Raw genomic sequence first — 24,055 nt, forward strand, 5'->3', positions numbered from 1 at the left:
ACTGGAGCTCCTCTTAGTTATCCTGATGTTGCCCTGCGTTTTGGAGATCCTGCAGCTTTGGGTTTGCAGGACTGGTCCCTTCACGTGCTCCAGCAGATCATAGATGGGGTGGATATTGGGGTGAGCCAACCATAACCCTGGTTCTGGGCCTGGGTAGTTGTAGGGTTGGTCATCCTGCCAGCTCTCCCCCATCCTCACCACCGGGGTGAGCCCTCTTGCATTGCCCTGGGGAGTTCACCCCTTGCAGCAATGGGCAAAGCGGGTGGGGGGCAGTTCTTCCGCTTTCATGTCCTCAGGGTCAGACCTCCCACACCTACCCTTGGGGCCAGCTCTACTGTGCTGCCCAGGTATGGCATAGGGGCCACTCTCCTGAGTGCTGCAGCAGATGAGGGGCAGGGCCAGCTCTCCCACTTCTATGACCTCAGGGCCACCTCTCCCACCTGCCTCGGGCGATGGGTGGAGAGGGGCATCTCTTTCCCACCCATGCCACCACATGACAGGTGAGTAATGGGGACAGCTCTCCCATGCTAACTACTGTGGGGCTGGCTCATCCACACCTCTGCCATCAGGAGAAGCTCTGTTGTGCTGCCCATGCCAGGTACAGGGTCTGCTCTCCCATGCCGCCATGTGACAGATGGGTAATAGGGACAGCTCTCCCATAGTCACAACTTCAGGGCTGGCTCACCCATGCTTCTGTCAATGGGGTTGACTCTATTGTACTGCCCACCTGAGGTACAGGGTCTGCTTTCCCGAGTGTTGCAGCTGGTGTCGGGCAGGGGCATCTGTGAGACATTTTTAACCTGGCTATTCCTTAGTCTTTTTCCCCCGATTCATATTCTGGTCATCTTTGGCTATACTATCAGAATACCCTCTGGCCAAGTCTTCCTTTTTCTCTGCTAACTTGTGCTGATATTCTGATCCTATTATGTACTAACCAGTACTAACACACTGCTAGCAGAATCCCTCTGATGTGCCTAAAGTAAAGTTTGTTCAATGCAAACCGCTCCCCAGGATTGAGGTGTGGAAAAACATTGAACAACTCAGACATGGTTTGGGAATTCAGAGTTTACCTAGGGGATTCCTAAGTCCTAGTAATTAGTAATCTAAATCTGTATTCTGCTCTACTGTGTACTTGTAAAACATATTTCTCTCTGAGAGAAACTGATTCCTCCTTGCTTCTTATGGTAGGTCTGCTCAGACCTTTAAGACCCTATGGCCTTTCAGTGGTAACTGTAACATATTTTAGAAGGAATGAGCTGTCTGTAAAAACAAAACTAAATCACTGAAGTATAGCAGTAGTCACCAGGTCAGAATAGTGATTGTTTTGAGCAGGGCGGATAGACAGGCCACTAGGAGGTATGCAGCTTCCTGAGGCCTGTGCACAGATTGCTGTGTGCCTTTAGAGGGAAAGCTCAAGGACTTAAATTCCTGGTGCTTCTCTGAGTCTTTAGGTTTACTAAAGTACTCAATTACATACAATTTTATCATTAGTCTCAATAAACATATGGGTGTAATCATTACTGTAATTCCTGGTATTCTTCAAAGTTTGTAAATTGTGAGTAACTAGAGGTTCCTTATTAAATATCATTTTTAGTTTTTTTTTTTTTTTTTTTGGTTTTTCGAGACAGGGTTTCTCTGTGTAGCTTTGTGCCTTTCCTGGAGCTCACTTGATAGCCCAGGCTGGCCTCGAACTCACGGAGATCCGCCTGCCTCTGCCTCCCGAGTGCTGGGATTAAAGGCGTGCGCCACCACCGCCCGGCTCATTTTTAGTTTTTAAAGCTTTTCTTAGGGTATATATTACATGCTGAGCACATCTTCCATACCCCAATTCTTCCCACCCTTCCCTTCCTCTCCCTTCCTTTCTCTCTTTAATCACCTTTGTTGCCCCAGACAGTTTCACCTCTATGTGCATATCTATGTGTATGTGCATACACACATACACACACACACACACACACACACACACACACACACACACACACACACACGATTTCATGTTACTGTATAAAATCCAGGGCCATAAAAGAAAACAAATGATATTTAACTAAGATTAGCTTAATTTGCTGACTATGATTGTCTCTAATTGCATCCATTTTGCTGCAAAGGTCATAACTTCATTCTTCTTTATGGCTGAAAATAATTTCATTGTGTATATGTACCACATTTTTGTCATCCGTTTCTCTGTTAGATACCCATCTTGATTTCACAGCTTAGGTGTTGTGAATAGTTTTCTGTTTTATTTTATGTGTATGAGTGTTTTGCCTGCATGTATGTTCTTGAACCATGTGTATACATGGCACCTGTAGAAGTCAGAGGATGGCATTGGCTCCCCTGAAACTGCAGTTATAGATGGTTGTGAGCTACCATGTGAGTGCCGTGAAACAAACCCTGGTTCTCACGAGAACCAGTGCTCTCAACCCTGAGCCCTATCTCTGGCCCTGCGCATATTGCTGCGGTGAACACTGCTGTGAAGTATTCCTGTCATATGTTGAGCTGCAGTCTGGAGCAAATAAATACCCAGCAGATAGCTGGGTCATATGTTAGATCTGTTTCTACTGTTTTGAGAAACCTTGGTACTGATTTCCACAAAAATTGGGCTAATTTATATTCCCATTAGTGCTGTATAAGAATTTTCTTTTGTCCACATCTGCTCCCACATTTATTGTTTGTAGACTTAATTACTCACATTCTGACCGGAGTAAGATAGATTCTTGATGTGGTTTTGGTTTGCCTTTCTCTGGTGGCAGTAAAGTTAATTGAACACTTTCATGTATTTATTGGTCACTTGGCGTTTCTTCCTTTATGACTGTCTGTTCATTAGCTTATTTATTGATTGGGTTATTTTCTTGCTGCTTACCTTTTTTTTTTAATTTCTCTATATTCTGGATATTAGACCTCTATTATATGCATAGCTGGCAAAGATGTCCCATGTTATAGGTGGTTTCTTTACTGATTAACTGTTTCCTTTGTTATATGGAAACTTTTTAATGTCATGAAGTCACATTTGCCAGTTTTGGCCTCCTTTACGAAAGTCTTTTCCCGTGGTGAGATCTTGAAGTGTTTTCCCTACTTTTTCTACTTGGTATTCTCTATACCCTAAGAGCCACATGCACAGCAGTATAGCCTATGGACTCCATGACAGTTGATAACATCCTGTGTGATAATGATGTACACATTGCATATTTATTAAATATTAGGGATAAAATTTGTATTGAAAGAAAATTTGGTGATCTCTGTAGTTAGATGTAATCTTTCTTGATTATTTTGTATTTTGGCAGATATGTGGATTAGTCTAACAGCAGATGTTAGCCTTTACCCTTATTTTTATGTAAATCTTTTTGCTAGAAGAGTCTTGAGCAAATTTTCAGTCTTGATGACTAAATGTTACTATGAATAGTCTGTTATAGCAATGTTTACTGCTAGGACTGTGGACCTGTGTAGAGTAATCGAGATGTTTCTAATTGCTGTAGTTGGGTTTGGTTTTTTATGCTAATTTATTAAACTTCTAAGTGGTGTTTCGGTGATGAATAGGAATTGGTATGGAGAGTTGAGTATATGTCTGTGAGGAATTGCTTATTTGTTTGCTGGGCAATGATGTGAGTAAGTCTGCTTTCCCCTCTAAGACCTAATGCATAAAGAGGAAGCTGGAGATGGAGGGTGAACAGCGCTGCATCAAATAACAGTTATTTTTCCCTCTCCTAGGCAATCTTAAAAAAGGCGAACAGCTTCTTAATAAAGCTGTGGAAAGTGGAGCGGTCCCGCTGCAGATGCTGGAGATTGCCAGACGCAACCTACACCTCCAGAAAAAGCAGCTGCTTTCAGAGGAGGACAAGAAGACTTTATCAGGTGACTGTCAGTGGGCGGTGTGCTTTGCTGGAGTAAGTTAGGATTCAGGCTACTTGAAAGGCAAGAAAAATCGTTTAAGTATGTGCTTAAAGCCTAGACTTAAATTAAGTAGGTGTATAAGAGGTAAGATATTCAGAAACAAAGATCCTTCCTGCATTAAACTTGTGTTGGTAACGCCTTTAAAATGACTTGGTCAAAATAAGAACGTAACATTTGTTTAGAAGTAAAGGATATACTTTACCCTGGGGATAAAGCTATATGTGTAATTTGAAGTGATAGTTGGAAAAAAAATGTATTGATGACATTGTCATGCTTTCATATCCTGCATGAGGGCTCTTACTATTACAAGTTATCTTTTAAAGTATTCCTATTTATAAGATTACTCTTTTTTTTTTTTTTGTAAATTTGATCATAGTTGTGAAATTTTTACAGCATCTACAGTACTTACTGCCCAAGAATCATTCTCCAGTTCACTTGGGAATTTACAGACTAGGCACATTAGTTGTGATTCCAGAGGACAGCCTGCTACAGCCAGGATTTTATATGGGTAAGGAAATGAATTCAGTGTTTACGTGGTTATCTTTTATATGTCCACATATGTATATTTTTCATGCAAGTCTGGTAACTGTTTAGCAGTAAGATGAAGATATGTATTAATAGTATCTCTGAAAAATCACAGCTATTTTCTTTCTATTCAGAGAGAACATGCCTCCCCAAGATGCAGAAATAAGTCAACGAAATCCCTTAAAACAAAGTAGCAAAACTAAACGGGTAAGTCATTTTTGGTCTACTCTGAGGAAGGAGATGGTAGTAAGTTCTTTGTGTGTACCCGTTGGTTACTTAATCTTTCAAATCATTTCTAGTCGTGTCTCTTTGGAAGAGTTCCGGTTAACCTTCTAAACAGCCCAGATTACCATGAGAAGACAGATGGCTTGGCCGTGCCAAATCTTACAAAAAGGTGTGTTTGAGTTTGGGTTTTTCAATTGGTTTATATTTAAAGACTCATGTCAGAATATCTTACTTTTTTTTTTATACTAAGTAATAGTGATTAGGATTAATTTGTTTTTCTTTGTAGTTCCAGGGATTGAGCCTAGGGCCTTAGACATGCTAGGCAACAAAAAAGAAGTAGGATAAGTAAATTGGCTGCTGAATGAAGTGGTCCAGACCTTTAACCCCAGCTAGCAGGGTGGCTGAGCCGTGAGACTCTTTTAAATCCAGAGGTTGGGTGGGGGTGGGGTTACCCTGGGCAACATAGTAAGACTCCATCTTTCTAATGAAACATCATTCGTTACATCTGATATATTCCCCGACTCTCAGGTTTGGTGTTTACTCCCATACAAGAAATGGGAATATGCTGGATGTGTTGGTAGGTGCTAATAAAATTGAGAAACACAACTATTTTAGTTGGTGCCTTCAGTAATTGAGGCCCTATTATATTTAGGCTTTGAATAAATATTGATAGTTAAAAGGGTACTTGCATTTAAGTTACATATGCCTGTTAATTTATCTTGTGCCTACATTTCAAATACCTAGTTGAAGCATACAGGAGATTTTTCTCCCACTCTAAAAATGTATTTTTTTTTAATTCCTCCCCATCCCTCAAGCTTCATTCAGCTAGGTTTTTGTTGCTTTTTTACAACAGACTGTATGTCAGATTATAGAGTACCACATGGCAGTTCATTGCATGTTCTTATCCTTGCTCTGTGTGCAGTCTGAAATGTAGTTTCACCTACGTACTTTTCCTTTCCCACATTCTTATCTTAACTCCAGCTGTAACTTATTAGGTAATGGAGAAATTAGCAATCACCTATCTCTTCATCAATTTTGTCATTGCCCAGTCCTAATTTTTAAGCATAGTCACCTTTGTATTAGAATTATGTCACTCTTAAAGATGCCTTTTAAACAGATGCTTCCAATTCAAAGTGTGTATTACCAAATATGTGTATTTAAAGCCAATTTTAAAATGAAAAATGAAACAATTTCAAGTTAACTGTTAAAATCCATTTGTTTCATGGGTTATAGAAAGCTATCTGGATCAGAATACCGAGATTCAATTACAACTGGATCCAAACCAAGTGGAAATGATTCCTGTGAATTGAGAGCTTTAAAGGTATTTCAGTTTTTAAATCCATGTGAAGCAAAGGTTCCAGGTCTAGAAGTCATAGAGCTTCCTTTACAGAAAGGATCTAGTGTTTATCTCTCCAGTGTGTTGGTGAAGCCACAGGAGGTTTGAGACCACCCCTGAGAGGTGGCCCAGAGTCCTGGACTATCTCTCAAAGATTAAGGTGTTAGAACAAGTATCAACCATCTTTTAGAAGGATCATGAGGTGCATTAATTAGGCATATATTTAAATGGATTAGTTGGCCTGGGTCTGGGAATTAACATGGGGGCTGTTCACCAGGGTTTGTTTATTGCTATGTTTAATCATAAGATTCTGACAAAGCATCTTAAAAACCAGAGCACATGCTGGTGCAGAGGTGAGAGCCTAAGTATCAAAGTTAGTCTGCTCTGGCCCCATCTTTGCTGACTAAGGAAGTGACTAGTTCCAGGTGCAGTGATCCCTAGGGGTTCTAATATTCTTAGTATACTTGGCTTAAATCCCTGGCATTGGGGTGTGAATTTTCAACATTATAAGCTTTAATGATCTATGCATTGAAATACTAATTTTCTCTATTTTTAGGGAATGGTACTTAATTATATCAAAAAGATTACTCTCTGAATTTAACTACTGTCTTGAGGTTATTCAAGGGCTAACTTTTACGAGTGCTATTATTTTGGTAATATAGTCAAATCAGAGCAGGGGATTTGGCTCAGTGGTAGAGCACTTAACTACCATATGTAGGGCTCTGGGTTCAGTTCCTGGTACTGCAAAACCCATAAAGACATACTAAATAAAAAGTATAGTAATGTAAACAACATAATTACATTTTCTCTTGTCATCAAGCTTATTCTATGTTGGTTACAAACCTTTTAGCACTTTCTTTTTTGAGTGAAATATAGTGTAACAATTAAGTAATATTAATATTAATATGTCTACTGGAAGCAAATTCACCAAGTTAATGGTTATGATCCTTCTTGATGCAGTAATCAGTAATAGAGGAAATTAATATTTTCTGAGAGTTTGTGAACCTACTCTGTCAAATATGATTGTTTGCAAGCAGTAATTTCATATAGATAAAAGTTTATTATATTCTATTAAGATAAATTAGAAGTACTGCTGCGATGATATTGTTATCTTAATTGAAATCTTTCTATGCTTTTTGTGTAGCCCATTCAAGCTGTCCATTTCAAAGACTCTCTGTCCAATGAAAAAAGTTCTGAGCTTATTTCTGATTTAGTAGCCTTGAAGAGTAAAACAGAATCAAGTCTTCTAACAAAATTGGAGGGTAAGTATTCATACAAGGAACTTTGATTAAACTCAGTAGGCTCTTTCCAAAAGAGGGACACGAAAGTCAGAGGGGGACTTGTTGGGAATAAAAAGGGTTTCAGATGGGGAGAGGGAGAGATAAGAAAAGGTAACCATAGCATGAAAATGATTCATGCGGGCAGTGGTGGCGCACGCCTTTAATCCCAGCACTTGGGAGGCAGAGCCAGGAGGATCTCTGTGAGTTCGAGGCCAGCCTGGGCTACAGAGTGAGATCCAGGACAGGCTCCAAAACTACACAGAGAAACCCTGTCTTGACAAACCACAAGAAAAAGAAAAAGATTCATTCTCTGTATGTTTGAAGTATCGAGGAATAACACACACAGAGGTTGAGGAGGCGGCCCTGTGGGTAAAAGGCCAGCCGTGTGTGCATGAGGACGGAATTCCGATCTCCAGAACCCACGTGCGGCTGAGTGTCTGTAACTCCTGCAGCCCCGTGGTAAATGGGAGGCAGGGACAGGAGAATCCCCAGAAACTCACGGGCCATCTATTCCGATGTATACAGCACAGAACAAGAAGAGACCCTGTATCAAACAAAATGGAAGGCAAGAACTGTTCTCTGATTTCCGTGTGCTCACACACACCCAAGTGTGCACACATCATATACGCACAAACCCACATAGCTTGAGAAAACAGATAAATGACCTATTGTGATATAGTACTCTGTCTTCCTTTATTTTTCCATTCTAATTTTTTTACAGAATGCATGAAAAGTATTGACTCATATAGGGGAGGAAGCCATTTGTCTGAAGGGTACATAAAATGAAGAGAGGAGAGACCATATAATAGAAATCAAATGACTGAGTTATTTTTCTTAGTTGGTTTGACTGGTATTTTCATCAAAGGACAAAAAAGCAATTTCTATGTCACAGCCCACTCTCATTTATATTTTAAATCATACTTTGATTTCCCACTACATAGATATATAATAAATGTTCTAGGGACCCAATAACTTTAGGAATGGGGTCCCAAAATTGCAAATCAATTATGGGATGTATACAGAATAGATAACACATATTGTGGAATAAAATGTAAAGATTGCTAGGAGAGATGCAGGTAAAATAGTGTGAGAATTTCGGAGAGGGAAAACTTTAGGAACCTAATTTGGATTAGGGAAAAATATATGAAAGAGAAGAAATTTGAAACCTGATTAGCATTTAAGTGGGGGCTCACAGTAATAGAGCTCAGATAGAGGGAGAAGAGCTTGGGCAAACGAATAGAATATAAGCAGGGCTGTCCATTGGGGTTGAACTCTGGAAGACTGGTAGACAGAGTGGGAAGTAAGAGTAGGGAGCTTGAGTGACATGCTTACCCTCCAAAGCAAGCAGCTGCTTTCAGGGAGGACCAGGGTTATCGGGTGACTTTGAGTGTGTGCTAATGCTTTTCTCAAGTTGTGCTAAGGCCTGAGGGTAATATTCTAATGTGCAATGTTCAGTCAGGTTGCAGTGTTTTCCTCTACTTGTCATAGAGCTGAGGAGGCACTTGGAAGAAAAGTGGGGTTTGCCCTGATGTTTGCCTGAAGTCCAGTGTCTCAGGAAAGCCCTAAGTGTTTCTTCCATAGAGTAAACGTATTCTTTGCCTTGATATTATTTGACAACAAATTCTTAATCCTGGTGCTTGTTAGAAACTGTATTTCATATTTTCTTGTCATCTTTTAATACCATTAGGAAAAAAGCATCTTTATCAAATATGCCTGTTAATAGTGCTCATTTGGTAGCTAATTTGATGAAATAGCATTCTGAATTACTGTGCATTCTGATTTGCCAGTCTTTGTTTTTATACTTTTTCTTATTTTAAACAAGGTTTATACCAGTATCCCAAACATATTTACAGATTTTAGGTCATCATTTTATCTTTCATATTTGATTCAATTTTGAACTTATAATGAACGTGAATACATATGTGTAAGGTAATGAGTCAAGCTTTGTTCTTGATTTTTCTTATACAAATGTCTATTTGACTCAGGGCCAGTTTGGATATCCTCTTTTCCCTGTCTGGAAATTTAGGTGATTCTGTGTATGGTTTATGGTGTATGGTTTGGGATTTTTGTCTCTGTTTCACAGTTTCTTTGTCTTTATTGTAGTGAGTCTTGATGTCTGTTAGTGCTAGTGCGTATGTTTTCAGTTTTGTTCTTTAGGATTATTTCAGTTCTTATTAGCATTTTGAATTTCCATGAAAATATTAGGAGCTATGTATCAGTTTCTATTCTTTGAAAATTGGAAGTTTGGTTGAGAGGCACTTGAACCTATAAAGACATCTGAGACAAATTGTCATCTTCACGCTTCAGCTTTTCAGGCCACATGCCTGGCATGTTTTCATTTACTTAATACACAAAGAGAGCTGTGTATATGCTATGGTAGATATCAACTATGGTAGCTGATAGTTTGGTGTCGTGATAATGAAGGGTACCTTTTGCTTTACAAATTTTTTTTGTGTTCAACTTTATTGCAGGTATATGAAATTAATTTTTTTTTAACTTGGATATATTGGCATTTCTAAATTCACTGAACAATTCTTATCATTTCCCTATGTATTCTCTAGGAGTTTTTTTTTTTTTAATTTATGATTGTTTGCTTTATTTGTTCTTTTTTGAGACAAGGTCTCCACGTTAGGCTGCCTAGCTGTCTTCAAACTCACAGTTCTCCTGTCTCAGCCTGCTAAGGGCTGAAATTACAGGCATGTGCTGCAGTGCCCAGTTTGTGGGGTTTTGTAGGTACACAATCATGTTTGAAAATCGTATCTCTTTTCTTTCTGATCCTTTTCATTCTCTTTGTTACTGTGCAACTTCTAAGAGGTCCAGAATCACCATTGCTAGGGGGATGATAGATGAATTTCTTGCCGCACTGTTTTAAGGGAACATTTTTGTTTTTTTGGGTTTTTTTTTGGGGGGGTGGTTTCGAGACAGGGTTTTTCTGTGTAGCTTTGCGCCTTTCCTGGGACTCACTTGGTAGTCCAGGCTGGCCTCGAACTCGTAGAGATCCGCCTGCCTCTGCCTCCCGAGGGCTGGGATTAAAGGTGTGTGCCACCACCGCTGGTATTGTTGCTTTTTATCTAATTTAAGTTCTACTTTAGGTGTGGATTATTAATATTTTTGTATGTGCATGTGGTTGAACATTGAATTTTATCAAATGGCTTTTTGTTGTTGAGGTAGTCTTATATTTCCTTTTGATTATAGCAAGGTACACTGATATTTGGGGTGTTTATCAAGCAGCATTTAGGAATGAATCATATTTTGATATAATTTATTAGGTCGTTCATTAATTGTTAATATTTTGCTTCAAGTTTAGAATTTTGGTATACATTGAATTGTTATTGGCATTTTTGTTTTTAGACCTTTAAGGCAGTCAGTTATAAGCTAGTAAATAAAATCTGTATTAAAATGGAGGGCTAAACAGCAGTTAGTTAGCTTCTCTTTATTAGTAAGACCTTAATATCCACACTTAAAAATTTTAATTTATTTATTAAAAAACAGAAGCACTTAAATCTGGTATGGTCTCTGAGACTTTTTAGGGAAACTATTTAGGAAAGTTACTGCCTTGCATTTTTATAAGGTCATTTCTCTCTTTTTTTAAATTTTTTTTCAAGACAGCGTTTCTCTGGGTAGTTTTGGAGCCTGTCCTAGATCTCTCTCTGTAGACCAGGCTGGCCTCGAACTCAGAGATCTGCCTGGCTCTGCCTTCTGGTCCTGGGATTAAAGGCGTGCGGCGCCGCTGTCCTTCCTCCCTCCCCTCTTTCCTTTTGTTTTTGTTTTCAGAGTGAAAATGAAGCATAGTTTATATCACCCTCCTATTGCTTTTTGGGGGTTGTTTTGTTTTGCGATGGGGTCTGTACTGTTGTACTGCCCAAGGTGGTTTCGAACTCCCTGGTTCAAGTGCTCCTCTCCTACTGCAGCTCCTGAGTCATGACAGGCAGATGCTATACCTTACCTGGCCTTAATTATTTTTATCATCAGGTATTAATTTTTAATGATAACAATAAAATTTCAGAAAATAAGGTGCATCAAGAACCAGAAATTGCAGAAAGAAAGCACAAACCATGGCAGTCCACAAGAAAGTCAGAGTGTGTGAGCCAGAACCAGTGGCACATTCCGGATGTAACCCCGAAGACTCTTAAAGAGGTAACTTTGTGTTCTCTTAAAAGTACAGACTGTCTTTAGTAATATGTGTCTGGCTTGATGGGTATGTTGGCTATTGCATTTGAAGTGTTTATGCCATATTTAGTAGAATAATTTATTCACAAGATACTAATTTTTTTTTTTTTTTTTTCAGAATACTGTGATCAGTAGCACCTGTAGGTTCAAAAGAGTACATGTCAGGATAAATTCTGTTTTTGTCAGTTTACTAATAGACTGTTGTAGTTTTGTTTTTTTGTATGTGTGGGTACGCGCCTACGAATGCAGGGTGCTCATGGACGCCAGAGGCGTTGGATCTTTCTGGAGATCTCTGAGTTTAAAACCAGCCTGGTCTACATATTGAGCTCCAGGCCAGCCAAGGCTGCATAATGAGACTGTCTAGAATAGTGGTTCTAATGTTGTGGTGACCCTGCAACCATAAATTATTTTCTTTGCCACTTCAGAACTGTAATTTTGCTACTGTTATGAGTCTCAATGTAAACATTTTTGGAGATGTCAAAGGGGTCAAGACCCACAGGCTGAGAACCACTGGTCTACAACAAAACAGTACTGGGCTCTGGGTCATACAAAAGCCAGCAACTTCCTGATTCCTTCTGACTTCTACACCTGTCTTATAGGTGGCCTTCAAATTTGTAACTCCTGTGATGATCATTCCTTCACGGTAGCCACATACACTTTATGCTCAGTTCTTCCCTCCAAAATACCAAGTGCACACATCGCACTCTTATCACTGTCTTTAACATTCCATTGCTCAGTAACTTAGTCCAGCAGTTTCTTAATCACATATTCATCCCTCATCCTAGTGTACATGTCCACACTCCTGTGTATACATGAGGGGGTCTTAAATGAAAGAGAAAGCGTTTCAAGAAGAGAGGTCTTTTAGCCATTTGTAAAAGTTAGAGGACTCCAGTACAGAAAGTAGAAGAGATTTATCCATTGTAATTCTTGAGTATAATGAGCTGTCGAGGTCTGAAATTTTAACAGAAATCAATGTAATCTAGTGTAAATACTTTCTAAAAACTAAAACTGTCCCCAAATTGAAGTTCGTCTCTGTAGACAGAAGAATATTTTATAAAAGTTTAACACGTAATAGTTCTGATACAATGAAGATGTTGGTTCTTGTTTTGTTAAATAATTTTACATGCCTTTCTGATGTAGAACCAATTTGAGTAGAATATTTTAGGATTAAGAGTTTAGAATAAAAGGACTGTTATAAAATTTAACTAAAAGTTGGACAGGGGAAATAGCTTAGTACTTGCTGCACAGGCCTGGGGCCCTGAGTTTGATCACAAGCATCAATGTCACAAGCAGGGGTGGTGGCATGTGCTTGTAGGGAGATGGAGACAGGTGGGTCCCTAGGGCTCTTTGGTCTGTCAGCCCAACCTAACATAACCTATGAGCCTCAGGTCCTAGATGGAGACTTTGTCTCAAAACACAAGGTGCATGGCATCTGAAGACACCCTCAGATGTCAGACCAGTGAGCTCTACCTGTGCATGTGTGAACACCTGCATGCATGAACACACACATAGGCCCACCTGTTTTAGAACGTTTTGCTTTTCATATTTTTAGTATTGTAAAGGTTATATTTGTTAAACTGTTTTATCCTTGTCTAATTTAAAAACTCTTAAGTCACGGAATTTTAAATTTTCTTTTAGCAGAAGTGTGCCACTGTTGAGCAACTTCCCTTATCAGTTTCAAAGCAGTCACCTCCGATGTCAGTTTCTAAACGGATTGATCCAAAGTCTGTCTGTGAGACGCCTAGTAGCAGTTCCTTGGATGATTACATGAGCTGGTAATTACCTTTTGCGTCGAGATCAGAATGCAAGGTGGTAAATAGAAGTAAGACAAGGACAAGGAATCTGCTCTCTTATTTTAGAGATTTTGAAATTACTGTTTTCTCCAACATAAGTTTTTGTCACCTGTAAAATGCAAAGGAAAGCCGGGCGGTGGTGGCGCACGCCTTTAATACCAGCACTTGGGAGGCAGAGGCAGGCAGATCTCTGTGAGTTCCTGGTCTACATTGTGAGATCCAGGACAGGCACCAAAACTGCATAGAGAAACTCTACCTCAAAAAACTAAAAAAAAAAAAAAATTGGAGAGGAGAAAGTGGTTATGATTACACATGTATTATCTTGAGATATAATAATTCTCTTAAGGACTGTTGTTGAAGTGGCCTTTGCTATGTTGTATTCTTAGCGCTTGGAAATCTGAGAATGCAGTCTATCTCTTTTGTCAACATGTATGCCTCTGATTGAGAAACCTTTTAAAGAAAGTTTAGCATTCTTAGAATGGGTAAAGGGATAGATATTTCTGTGTAGGAAGCAGTAATTGGAATGGGATGGCCTCTAAAAGAGGTCAGGTGTACTAATTCATATGGCTTGGAAAGTATTCAGAGATACAGGACTTGGGACAGGAATGAGGGATATGTGAGGAAAATGGATGGTCAGGGCTGATGAAAAGGGGAAATAAAGGTTTTGCAAAAGAAAATGAGTGGCATTTCAAAGAAAAGAAATAACCTTCAACTGTTGGCTCTATTTTTAACGTTTTTAAGGGCTAACATAATTCCATAATGCCTTTGGCTTTTTTCAGAATGTCATTTTTTTATCCTAATTAGAACCGTCTTTTTTTATAACCAGTTTCATGTCTATATAATACAGTTTTATTGCCTCATTTGATTTCATGTAGGATATTTCAAAGAATGATTACTAATGATAATGATAATGCATTTCTTAAGATAATTATTTATGTGTGTGTGCTGTATGCACGTGTATGTGCCCTTGCACATGCATGTGCCTGCGGGCCAGAGTGGGGTGTCACGCTCCACCATATTCCCTTTAGACAGGATCTCTCATGGAACCCGGGCCTAGCCTGGCAGCTAGCAAGCCTTAGTAGTACTTGTGCTCTGACTCCCACACTGTAGGGTTGTGGTCCTGCACATAGCCATGCCCAACATTTTACGTGGGTGTTGGAGGTTCTCAGGTCCTGTGCTTGCACAGCAGGTGCTCTTACCCTCTGAGCCATCTTTCCAGCCCCAAATTATTTATTGTTGATATTGAGTTCTTTTGTGCCAACTACTTAACCGATATTGGAGATATAATAACAAACAAAAGGAGCAAAGTGCGATTGTATACTGAACAGACACACAAGCCAGAAGACCCCACCCCTTTGGTGACATAATTGGCTCTCAGCTGTTTCTAGCAGACTGTCATAGAACATTATTGTTTAAAAACAGTTCCAAAATCTGTGGTCAGATCTTTGCCTTGACTAAACTGTTATAAAATTCTCCTTACTCCATATTTTTAATTCCTTTTTGCTTATTTTATTAACAAGGATTTCCTTTCAGGGGATAAAAATTGATTTCAGACCAATTTTTCCCAAATTAACTATCTGGTGGTGATATAAGTAGAACACATAAATACCAGTTATTATGACGTCTAGGTAGTGTGGCATAAGCAGAAAACATAAATATTGGCTCTTATGAAAAACTAGCTAATGTGGCAACTTTAGTTTTATGTGACTCTTTAGAGTGTATGAAGACTTAAAATCATCTTTTTAATTTGTTAATATTTTTATATTAAAGAGAATAAAAATCTTTTCCAGTTTTAAGACTCCGGTTGTAAAGAATGCCTTTCCACCTACTTGCCCATCATCGACACCTTACAGCCAGCTTGCCTCCCTCCAGCAGCAGCAGCAGCAGCAGCAGCAAGTACTCAGTACTCCTCTTCAAACCTTACAGGTTCGATGAGCATGCTTTATGGTGGCATATGTTAAGGTGCAGTCAGTTTCATAGATTTTGCTTGCACAGTATCAAGTTGTCAAGGAAGGTCTTCAGAACCTGTCCATTCTTAAGAAACTTTTTAACATCTTGATTAGAGTGTCTTCCACCTTGGGAGTAGGCCCAAGGATCCAATTTGAATAGTTTAGTAAAGCTTATCTTATAATGGGGCCTACTTTCTATTTGTGAGCAGCTTCATTTTCTTTGTTAATATGCAATTCATTTGGAAAAGTGAATCTTCTGAATAATCAGAATAGCAACTTGAGGTAATTAGAATGTATTATAATTGTTGTAAACTAACAAAGATTTTGCTGACATATGAATTACCATTTGACAAAAAGCAAGGTACCAGGTTACTGAAAATATGGTATAGACCTCTGAGCACAGTGTGAACATGGGTCTTTTAGAGAGACTTTATGGAGGTGATTCTTGGCTGTGGGATTGACCAGTTGTGTGATCTTTGGCAAGTTACATGAACTCTTTGTACCCATTTCATCACATATAAAATGGAGAAATAACACTATCTACTGCTAGGATGGTTGTGAAGGTTACATTAATTATATGTGTAACTCTTAATGCAGAGCATGGCCCGATACTTAAAAGTTAATAAATGTTAACTTCTACTCTTATATAAGTGAACAGCCAGAAGAGCGATCATCTATTAAAACTATTAGATTAAAAATAATTGACAGAAGGTAGAAGAGTAGTTACATACCTGGGAGGGAGGAATTAGGGAGTTGTTAATGGGCAACAGGTAAGAGTTTCAGTATTCGATAATAAAAAATTCTGGAGATGGATAGTGGTGATGTTTCCACAGAGACCTGTGTATCTAATACCACTGAATAATAAATGGTTACAAAGGCAGCATTTGGGTTATGTATATTTTGCCACTATTAAAAAAAAATGAACAAAAGATTACCTGATGATAGATTGTATAATACTAGCCATGGAAATACTTGGTAGTGTCTACAGGCTTGAAATTATATAAGTTACAAAGTGAATGGAAAGCCTGGCATGGTGGCACATGCCTTTAATCCTAGCCCTCAGGAGATAAAGACAGGAGGATCCCTGTGAGTTCGAGACCAGCCTGATCTTCATAGCAGGTTCCAGGACACCCAGGATTGTGTATAAAGACCCTTTTTCAGAGGGAGAGATTTGTGTTGATTCAAGATCTTTTATTGACTTGTTAATGGTAACATGTCCTGTTCTGGCTCAAATCTGAAAGGCAAGTCCAAAGTAACTGGGAAGGGGGGCATGAAGACTACTGTCAGGAGGGAATTCAAAAGGAGTCAGGTGTGGCTGATAGCTTGGGAAAGGAAAACAGTGAGCTGGGCTTTTGGAAGATGGTCTAATGAGTAGTTTGAAAGCCCTGGCCCCAGTGAGGAGAGGTGGGTAGGGATGGGGAGTCTCATGGAGGAGCTACCGGTATTGAAGTAGAGTTCCCTGGTGTCACTGTATTCTGAAAAGTGTTCACAGCAGGGGAAGGATGTCAAAGGGATCATTGCCTAAGAAAAGCTGTTTAAGAGGAAGGAAGAGAACAGTGGGAGAGAGCTCTGACTTACGTCTCTCAAGTCCCAAGAATAAAGAAATTAGAATCCATCTGTCTGTTTCTATAGAAGACTACATAGAAGAGTCCATCATTTTGGATTTAAAACATGACTTAGTTAAATTGAAGTTTATTCAGACTTTGATTGATTCAATTTGATTACTTGACCAATCAAAAACTCTTCATTTCAGCTTTACTGTCTCAAACTATGGCCTCTTAGCATACCTAAAGTGCTTTTAAAGTCTTCATAAGCACAGAGTGAGACCATCCAGTTCTAAGAGAAGAAAGGAAAGGGCACACTGATAGGTATCAGTTGATAGATTGCCTGGGAAGATGCTGAGGTTTGGAGAAATTACGTAACTTCTGAACTGCACTCAGGACAGAAGAGAGGGACAGTTGTTGATGAAATGTCCTTGTCTAATTGACTGGAGCTCGCTGTACTTTAGCACGTTGTTTTTATATGATGTTAAATGGGGAGGGCGGGTGACTACATGCATGTGGAAGTAAAGAGGTGCAAGGAAAAGACATGGGAGAAAAGGATGAAATGGGTAGCTCCTGAGTTTGCCCATTGAATATTAAGTGGCATTCTTCTATTTTCTACTCAGATTAAGTAAAAATCAGTTAAAGAGGGAGCCCTTTAGAAGTTTGTCTCTTGAAATAATATAACATATTTTTCGCTTACTTATCTTTTAAGGTTTTTGTTGTTGTTTTAGGTTTTTTGAGGCAGTCTTTTGTAGCCCAGGCTGGCCAAAATTGGTAGCATTTCACTATACCTATTGCAAACTAGTTTCTTAGATATGTTCTTTGAACTTATATTTATATATTTTAATTGTTTAGCTTTCAGGATCCTCGTCAATAAATGAATGCATTTCCGTTAAAGGAAGAATTTATTCCATATTGAAACAGATAGGCAGTGGAGGGTCGAGTAAGGTAAGTAACAAATTAATAAAACTATTCTGTCTTTTCAAGTGTGGGAGCGTTTGATCTTCTAGGAGCCCTTGTTTCCCTGGAGCCAGAAGAGCTGCCTCACATCCTCCCCTCCTCCTTCCTGTAGAATAACTTGTTCTCTTTAGACCTGAAGCAAGAGCTCCGTCTCATGCCTTTTCTCCAGAGTCCTGTGCTTTCAGATGCCTTCTATGCCACGTTAACATGGGCTTGCAGTGGCCAGAAACCACTATGTAGTATCCCAAGGAGACTGGGAAACTATGAGGACAGCCTGTTTGTTGATTTTTTTTTTCCTAGTTCTGTGAAGAATAGCATTGGGATTTTGATGGATATCACATTAAATCTGTAGATTAATTTTGGTGATGTAACTATTTTCATGATGTTAACTGCCATTTCAAGTAGCATGGAAGAGCTTTTTCCATTGTCTCTGTCTTCTTTGGTTTCCTTTCCTAGGTACTCTTGTTGGAGTTGTTATGACTGGGACACACTGATTAATATCTTTGTAATTTCATTGTAGATATATATGAAGGGTACTCATTTTTGTATGTTCGTTTTGAATCCTGAAACTTTACTAAAAGTGTTTACTAGGGCTAAGAATTTTCTGGTAGATTCTGTCACATCTTTTAAGTATGGAATCGTCCCATCTCCAAGTAGGAGTAGCTTAACTCCTTCCTATGTTGATCCCATGTGTCTTCTTTCTCTCGTCTCAATTCTCTAGCTGAGACTTTACTATTATATCGAATAAGAGGCAAGAGTGGTCCTTGTCACACTCATCATTTTAAAGGAATTCACTTTCTCTCTCCATTTCATATACTGTTGGCTGTAGTTTTTGTATACCACCTTTATTGTTTTGAGAGATGTTCCATCTATTTCTAGTTTCTTTAGGATTTTTACATGAAGCCATGGTGAACTTTGCCAAATGCCTTTTCTGTCTGCATCTATTGAGATAATCATGTGATTTCTGTCTTTATCACATTTATTGATGTGTATATGTGGAGCCAGTCTCCAGGATGAATCCCACTTAGTTGTGCTGTTTGATCTTTTTGATGTTTTGAGTTTTGTTTGTATTTTGTTGAGAACGTTTACATCTATGTTCATCATGGAAACTGGTTTGATTTTCTTTTTCCTTGTCATTATGTGGATTTGGTGTCAGGATAGCACTGGCTTTGTTGAGTGAATTTGGTGCTGTTCCTTCCTTTTCTATTTTGTGGAACAGTTGGAGAAGAGTTGGTATTAGTTTTCCTTTTAAAATTTGATAGAATTCAGTAAACACATCTGGTCCCGGGCTTTTCTTTGTGAGGAAACTTTAGATTACAACTTCAGTCTCATTGCTTGTAATGCTAAGTTATTTATATCTTCTGACTTTAGTTTTGGTAGATCATATGCATTTAGATATTTGTCCATTTCTTGTTTTCTAGCGTTTTGAAATGTACATTTTCAAAGTATTTTCTAATGATATTCTGGGTTTCATTGGAGTCTTATGATAACAATCTTTTGTCTCTAATTTTGTTAATTTAGGCCTTCTCTTCCCTTTTTGTCAGTTTGGCCAATTTGTCAATCTTGTTAACTTTTTCAAATAACCAGTTCTGTCTAGTTGACTTTGTTCTTTTAATCTCTATTTCATTGATTTTTTTTTCCTGTAATTTTTATTGCTTTTGCTATCTACTGGGTTTAGGACTGGCTTCTTGTTGTTATCCTATAGCTTTGAGATGCATCACTAGGTTGCTTGATTAGATCTTTCTTTCTTTCTTTCTTTCTTTCTTTCTTTCTTTCTTTCTTTCTTTCTCTCTCTCTCTCTCTCTTTCCTCCCTCCCTCCCTTCTCTCTCTCTCTCTCTCTCTCTTTCTCTCTCTCTCTCTCTCTCTCTCTCTCCCTCTCTCTTTCTCTCTTTCTCTCTTTCTCTCTTTCTTTCGCTTTTTTGAGACAAGGTTTCTCTGTGTAGCCCTAGCTGTCCTGGAACTTGCTCTGTAGACCAGACTGGCCTAGAACTCACAGAGATCCGCCTGCCTCTTCCTCCTGAGTTCTGGGATTAAAGGTGTGCGCTACCATTGCCGGGCTGAGCTCTAATTTTTTCTTAATATGAACATGTGTATAGTTAAAATTCTTGTTTTATGACAGTCTTGGCTGTATCTCAGAGTTCTGGTAGGTTGTATTCTCATTTTCATTTGACTCCAGGAATTTTTTTTTAGTTTCTTTAATTCTTCAATCACCCATTGTTCATCTAAAAGTGTATTGTTTAGTTTCCCAAGTATTTTTGTGGTTTTTCTTGTTATTATTTCTGTTTTTATCCTGATGTGATTCAAGGGGTTACCACAGTCTGTCTCCTTTTTTAAGGTTTGTTGAATGGTATAAGATGTGGTCATTTTGGGAGGTTACATGTGCTGAGACTGATTCTAGATTTGTTGGGCAGAATGTTCTGTATTATGCAGTTGATCTATGGTAGAATTTAACTCTTAAATTTATTTTTAGCTTGGAGGAGCTACCTAAATACAAGATTGGGGTGTTAAAGACTGCCACCATTAGTGTCAGGACCCGTGTGGCCTTTTATGTCTTTTAGTGTTTGTTTTATGAAATTAGCACCAATATTCATCCTATAAATATTTACAGATGTTGTATTTCTTGATGAATTGTTTCTTTTATTAACATGTAACAACCTCTTTGTTTCTTTTGATTAGTTTTGGTTTGAAGTCTACTTTATCAGATATAAGAATAGCTATGTCTGCTTGTTTATACTTACGTTTGCTTGGTACTTTGATTTCTGTCCTTCAACACTGAGGGGTTTTGAGTTTTTTGTTTGTCTTTATTCACTACATGTGTTTCTTATAGACAAAAAATAATTGATTTTTGTTTTCTAATCAGTCAGTCTGTCTGCTTTTTTATTGGTATGTTGAGGCTATTTTCCTGTAAGGTTATTATTGAAAGGGACTTGGTATTTCTTAAGAGTTTGTTAGGTGATGTTCTGATTGACAGAATTTTAGGCATTTGCTGGTTTGCTGTGTTAGACACTGTTGATTCTCTTCTGGCCCTTCTTTATCAGTGTTGTTTCCATGGAGTGCGTATTTTCATGTGTTCTCTTGGAGAGAGCTGTATTAGTTCCTTTCTTCTTGTTGTGAAAAACCCCCATAAGGAAGACAACTTAGAGAGGGTTTAATTTGGCTGACTGTTCCAGAGGGAGACGAGTCCATGATGTCCTAAGTGTGACAAACAGCAAACATGGAGCAGGAATAGGAAGTAGAGAGCTCACATCCTGAGCCGCAGGCCCAGAGCAGAGAGGGCAGACTGGCAGTGGGGTGAAGCCCTAGGCTCCCAAAGCCTGTCTCAGTGGCATATCTACCCCAGCAGGGCTACATCACCCAAACCTTCCCGAGCATCACCACAAAATGGGGATTGTCTATTCAAATGCTACCAGAGACATTGATTTTTCAAACCACCACAGAAGCTCTCTTTTTCTTCTTTCCTATATAATATTTCTTGTAAAAAAATTTTCTGCAGTGCTGACTTGGTTTTATGATTTGCTTTAATTTGTGTTTGTCTTAAAATATCCTTATTTCTCGACCAGTTTTGAAGAGTAACTTTTCAAGGTATGGTATTCTTGGTTCTCAGTTGCTTCCAGGCTTTGAATATGTCACTTTAAACTTTTCTGGCTTCAAAGATCACAGATGACACAGATTGCTTTGTGACCCCTCCCTGCCTCACGTGTAAGTTGGCATTTTGCCTGTGCTGCTTTTTGTATTGTTTGTTTGCTTTGTGTTCTGACACCTTGACTAAGACATATCCTGGAACATTGTATGCCTCCTCTAGTTGGATATCTACTTCTGTCTCCAGCTTTGGGACGTTTCTTGCTATAATTTTATTTGTCTATTCTTTTTGAACTTATCACAGAGCTTTTTTCTACTCTGCAAATTCTCAGGTTTGGCTTCTTGGACTAGGAGTGTGCCAGTGTGCACTAAATGTCTTCTTGGACTAGGAGTGTGTATGCCAGTGTGCATTAAATGTCTTCTTGGACTAGGAGTGTGCCTGTGTGCATTAAATGTCTTCTTGGACTAGGAGTGTGTATGCCAGTGTGCATTAAATGTCTTCTTGCACTAGGAGTGTGCCTGTGTGTATTAAATGTCTTCTTGGACTGGGAGTGTGCCAGTGTGCATTGAATGTCTTCTTGGACTGGGAGTGTGTCAGTGTGCATTAAATGTCTTCTTGGACTAGGAGTATGCCTGTGTCCATTTACTGTCTTCTTGGACGAGGAGTATGCCTGTGTGCTTTAAATGTCTTTTTTAATGTATGTCTGAGTACATTGTGGTCTCAACTTTGCCCTCCATCCTCACATTTGTTCTTCTGCTAATCTTGTTTGGTAATGATACTTTTTGATGTGGTTTTTAGTTGACTGAACATTTGTTCCCATTATTTGTTTGGTACCTTTTCAATGTTTCAGTTTTTTTTTTTTTTTGCATATTTTGCATTTTCTCCTCCACTTTACTGTTTTGTTCACTTTGGAGATTGTCTTTTCAGGATCTTGGATTGATTTCCTTAAACCATGCACATGTTTGAGTCTTTTATCTGATCATTAATTAATGCATTTAAAAAGTAGGGCTCTGAATTATTTCAGTCTTAGTGACTTGGTTTTCTTCTGGGACTGCTTGGAGCCCTGAGCTCTGTTCTTACTCACCTGACTAAGGAGGAAATTATGGGGGCTGCTGTCTTTACAAACTGACTCTCCCCAACTGCAGTCACTTGTACTTTGTCACTCACCAAGATAGCCACCTTCAGATCAGTCAGGCATCCATATTTTTGTTAAAGCCGGCTCTGTGCTTTGATTTGTAAGTTTCTCAGTAGACAACTGGGGTTTATTTTCACTATAGTTGCTCTCATTGACGAGCACACTTGTGTTTACTTTCTCACACCGACCCATTTTTCAGTCTTCCTCACATCCCTGAGCCTTAGGGCTGAGGCTTTGATCCCTTTTCTTTTTTCTCTGAATCAAGCCCTCCTTTGATGTTTTCTTCCAGTGTTGTGATTATACATGCTGCTGTGTTTATGCTTACAGTTTCCAAACTTGTATTTCCAGTTCAGTCCTCTCATTTCCAGACGAACCTTCCAAACTTGACTGCTCAGCATCTCTCCTTGGTTACCAGGTGTTTAAGACAGATGTGTAAGCACTTGCTCTGTAGTTTTCCAGTTGCAGTAAATAACAACTCCATTCTTAAAATTCCTTGGCAACAAACCTATTGGCTGCTCTTATTCTCATATACACATTTAGCCGGTCAGCAAACCTTGCTCTTCCACCTGCCTCTTGAGTAGCTTCGGAATCTTTCTATTAGTGTTGTTACTCAGAAGCAGCTATTATCTTTCCTTAGTTTATTATAATAAATAATGAGCTCACTCACTCAGTCTTTGTTCTTCTGATCTGGTCTATATCTTATCTCCCTCTCCCTTTTTTCCAAGGTATCTTGCTTTACTTATAACCCATCCAGCCTGAATTTATAGCAGTTCTTCTGCCTCGGCCTCCCAAATGCTGGGATTACAGGTGTGGATCCCCAGCCCATCTCTGTCCTCACGTCTTTGCTTGTGTCCTCTTGGACAAGGAGGACTTGATCACACTCTAAACTGCGACTCCTACCTTCCAATCACCAATGTTCTCCATTTTCCTCTAGTTTTTTCTTTTTTTTTTTTTTTTTTTTGAAGGCTGGTGTCTAACTCAGAGATCAGGCGTCTAACTCCTAAGTGCTAAGATTAAAGGTGTGTGCAACCATATTCTGTGAATAGTTTATCTGTTGTCTGTGCTCCACCCTGTCCTCACTATCAAGATGGCAATGTCTGACTGCTCAGTGGTGTTAGGTCTGGTGCATGCAACTGAATAGGGGCATCATTCGTGTGTTGAATGTTTCTCCTGGGCTATTAGGCTAGTCTGTGCTATGGTGGTACAGGAAACAGGGCTGTCCAGCTTACTTTAAGTTTTGCTGTAGTTGTCTAAGCTGGCTAACAATAATGAATCTTGTTTCAGGCTATCTTATTTACATATTGCATATAAGAAAAGCATCAGACTTTGCGGCACTCATCTATAATCCCAGCATCTGGCAGGCTGAGGCAAGATTTGCCTGGGCTACAAACATAAAATATGTGGGCTGGGCCGGGCGGTGGTGGCGCATGCCTTTAATCCCAGCACTCAGGAGGCAGAGCCAGGCGGATCTCTGTGAGTTCAAGGCCAGCCTGGGCTACCAAGTGAGTTCCTTTGCCAGGAAAGGCGCAAAGCTATACAGAGAAACCTTGTCTCGAAAAACCAAAAAGGAAAGGAAAAAAAAAATATGTGGGCTGAGGGTATGCTCTGGTAGAATACGTCCTTAGCATGTGCAAGGCCCTGGGTTTAATCCCCAACATCAAAACTATAAGCA

The 24,055-nt window shown here is 39.1% G+C and overlaps 1 protein-coding gene across 3 annotated transcripts in view; it reads left to right on the forward strand.

Annotated features, from left to right (window-relative positions):
- Positions 1–24,055, forward strand: part of Ttk (TTK protein kinase) — a 41,823-nt gene that overhangs the window by 6,874 nt on the left and 10,894 nt on the right. For 2 of the 3 annotated variants that reach the window (XM_037207808.1, XM_028875480.2), the window contains exons 5-14: positions 3,703–3,846; positions 4,279–4,393; positions 4,545–4,617; positions 4,710–4,804; positions 5,869–5,956; positions 7,116–7,233; positions 11,258–11,388; positions 13,060–13,196; positions 15,005–15,140; positions 17,563–17,655. In XM_037207808.1, the coding sequence (XP_037063703.1) occupies positions 3,703–3,846; positions 4,279–4,393; positions 4,545–4,617; positions 4,710–4,804; positions 5,869–5,956; positions 7,116–7,233; positions 11,258–11,388; positions 13,060–13,196; positions 15,005–15,140; positions 17,563–17,655 (1,130 nt within the window). The remainder of the gene's footprint in view (positions 1–3,702; positions 3,847–4,278; positions 4,394–4,544; positions 4,618–4,709; positions 4,805–5,868; positions 5,957–7,115; positions 7,234–11,257; positions 11,389–13,059; positions 13,197–15,004; positions 15,141–17,562; positions 17,656–24,055) is intronic. The other variant, XM_037207807.1, reaches the window with a different exon arrangement.

This window comes from Peromyscus leucopus, chromosome 7, assembly GCF_004664715.2.
Source record: "Peromyscus leucopus breed LL Stock chromosome 7, UCI_PerLeu_2.1, whole genome shotgun sequence".
Lineage (NCBI taxonomy): Eukaryota > Metazoa > Chordata > Mammalia > Rodentia > Cricetidae > Peromyscus > Peromyscus leucopus.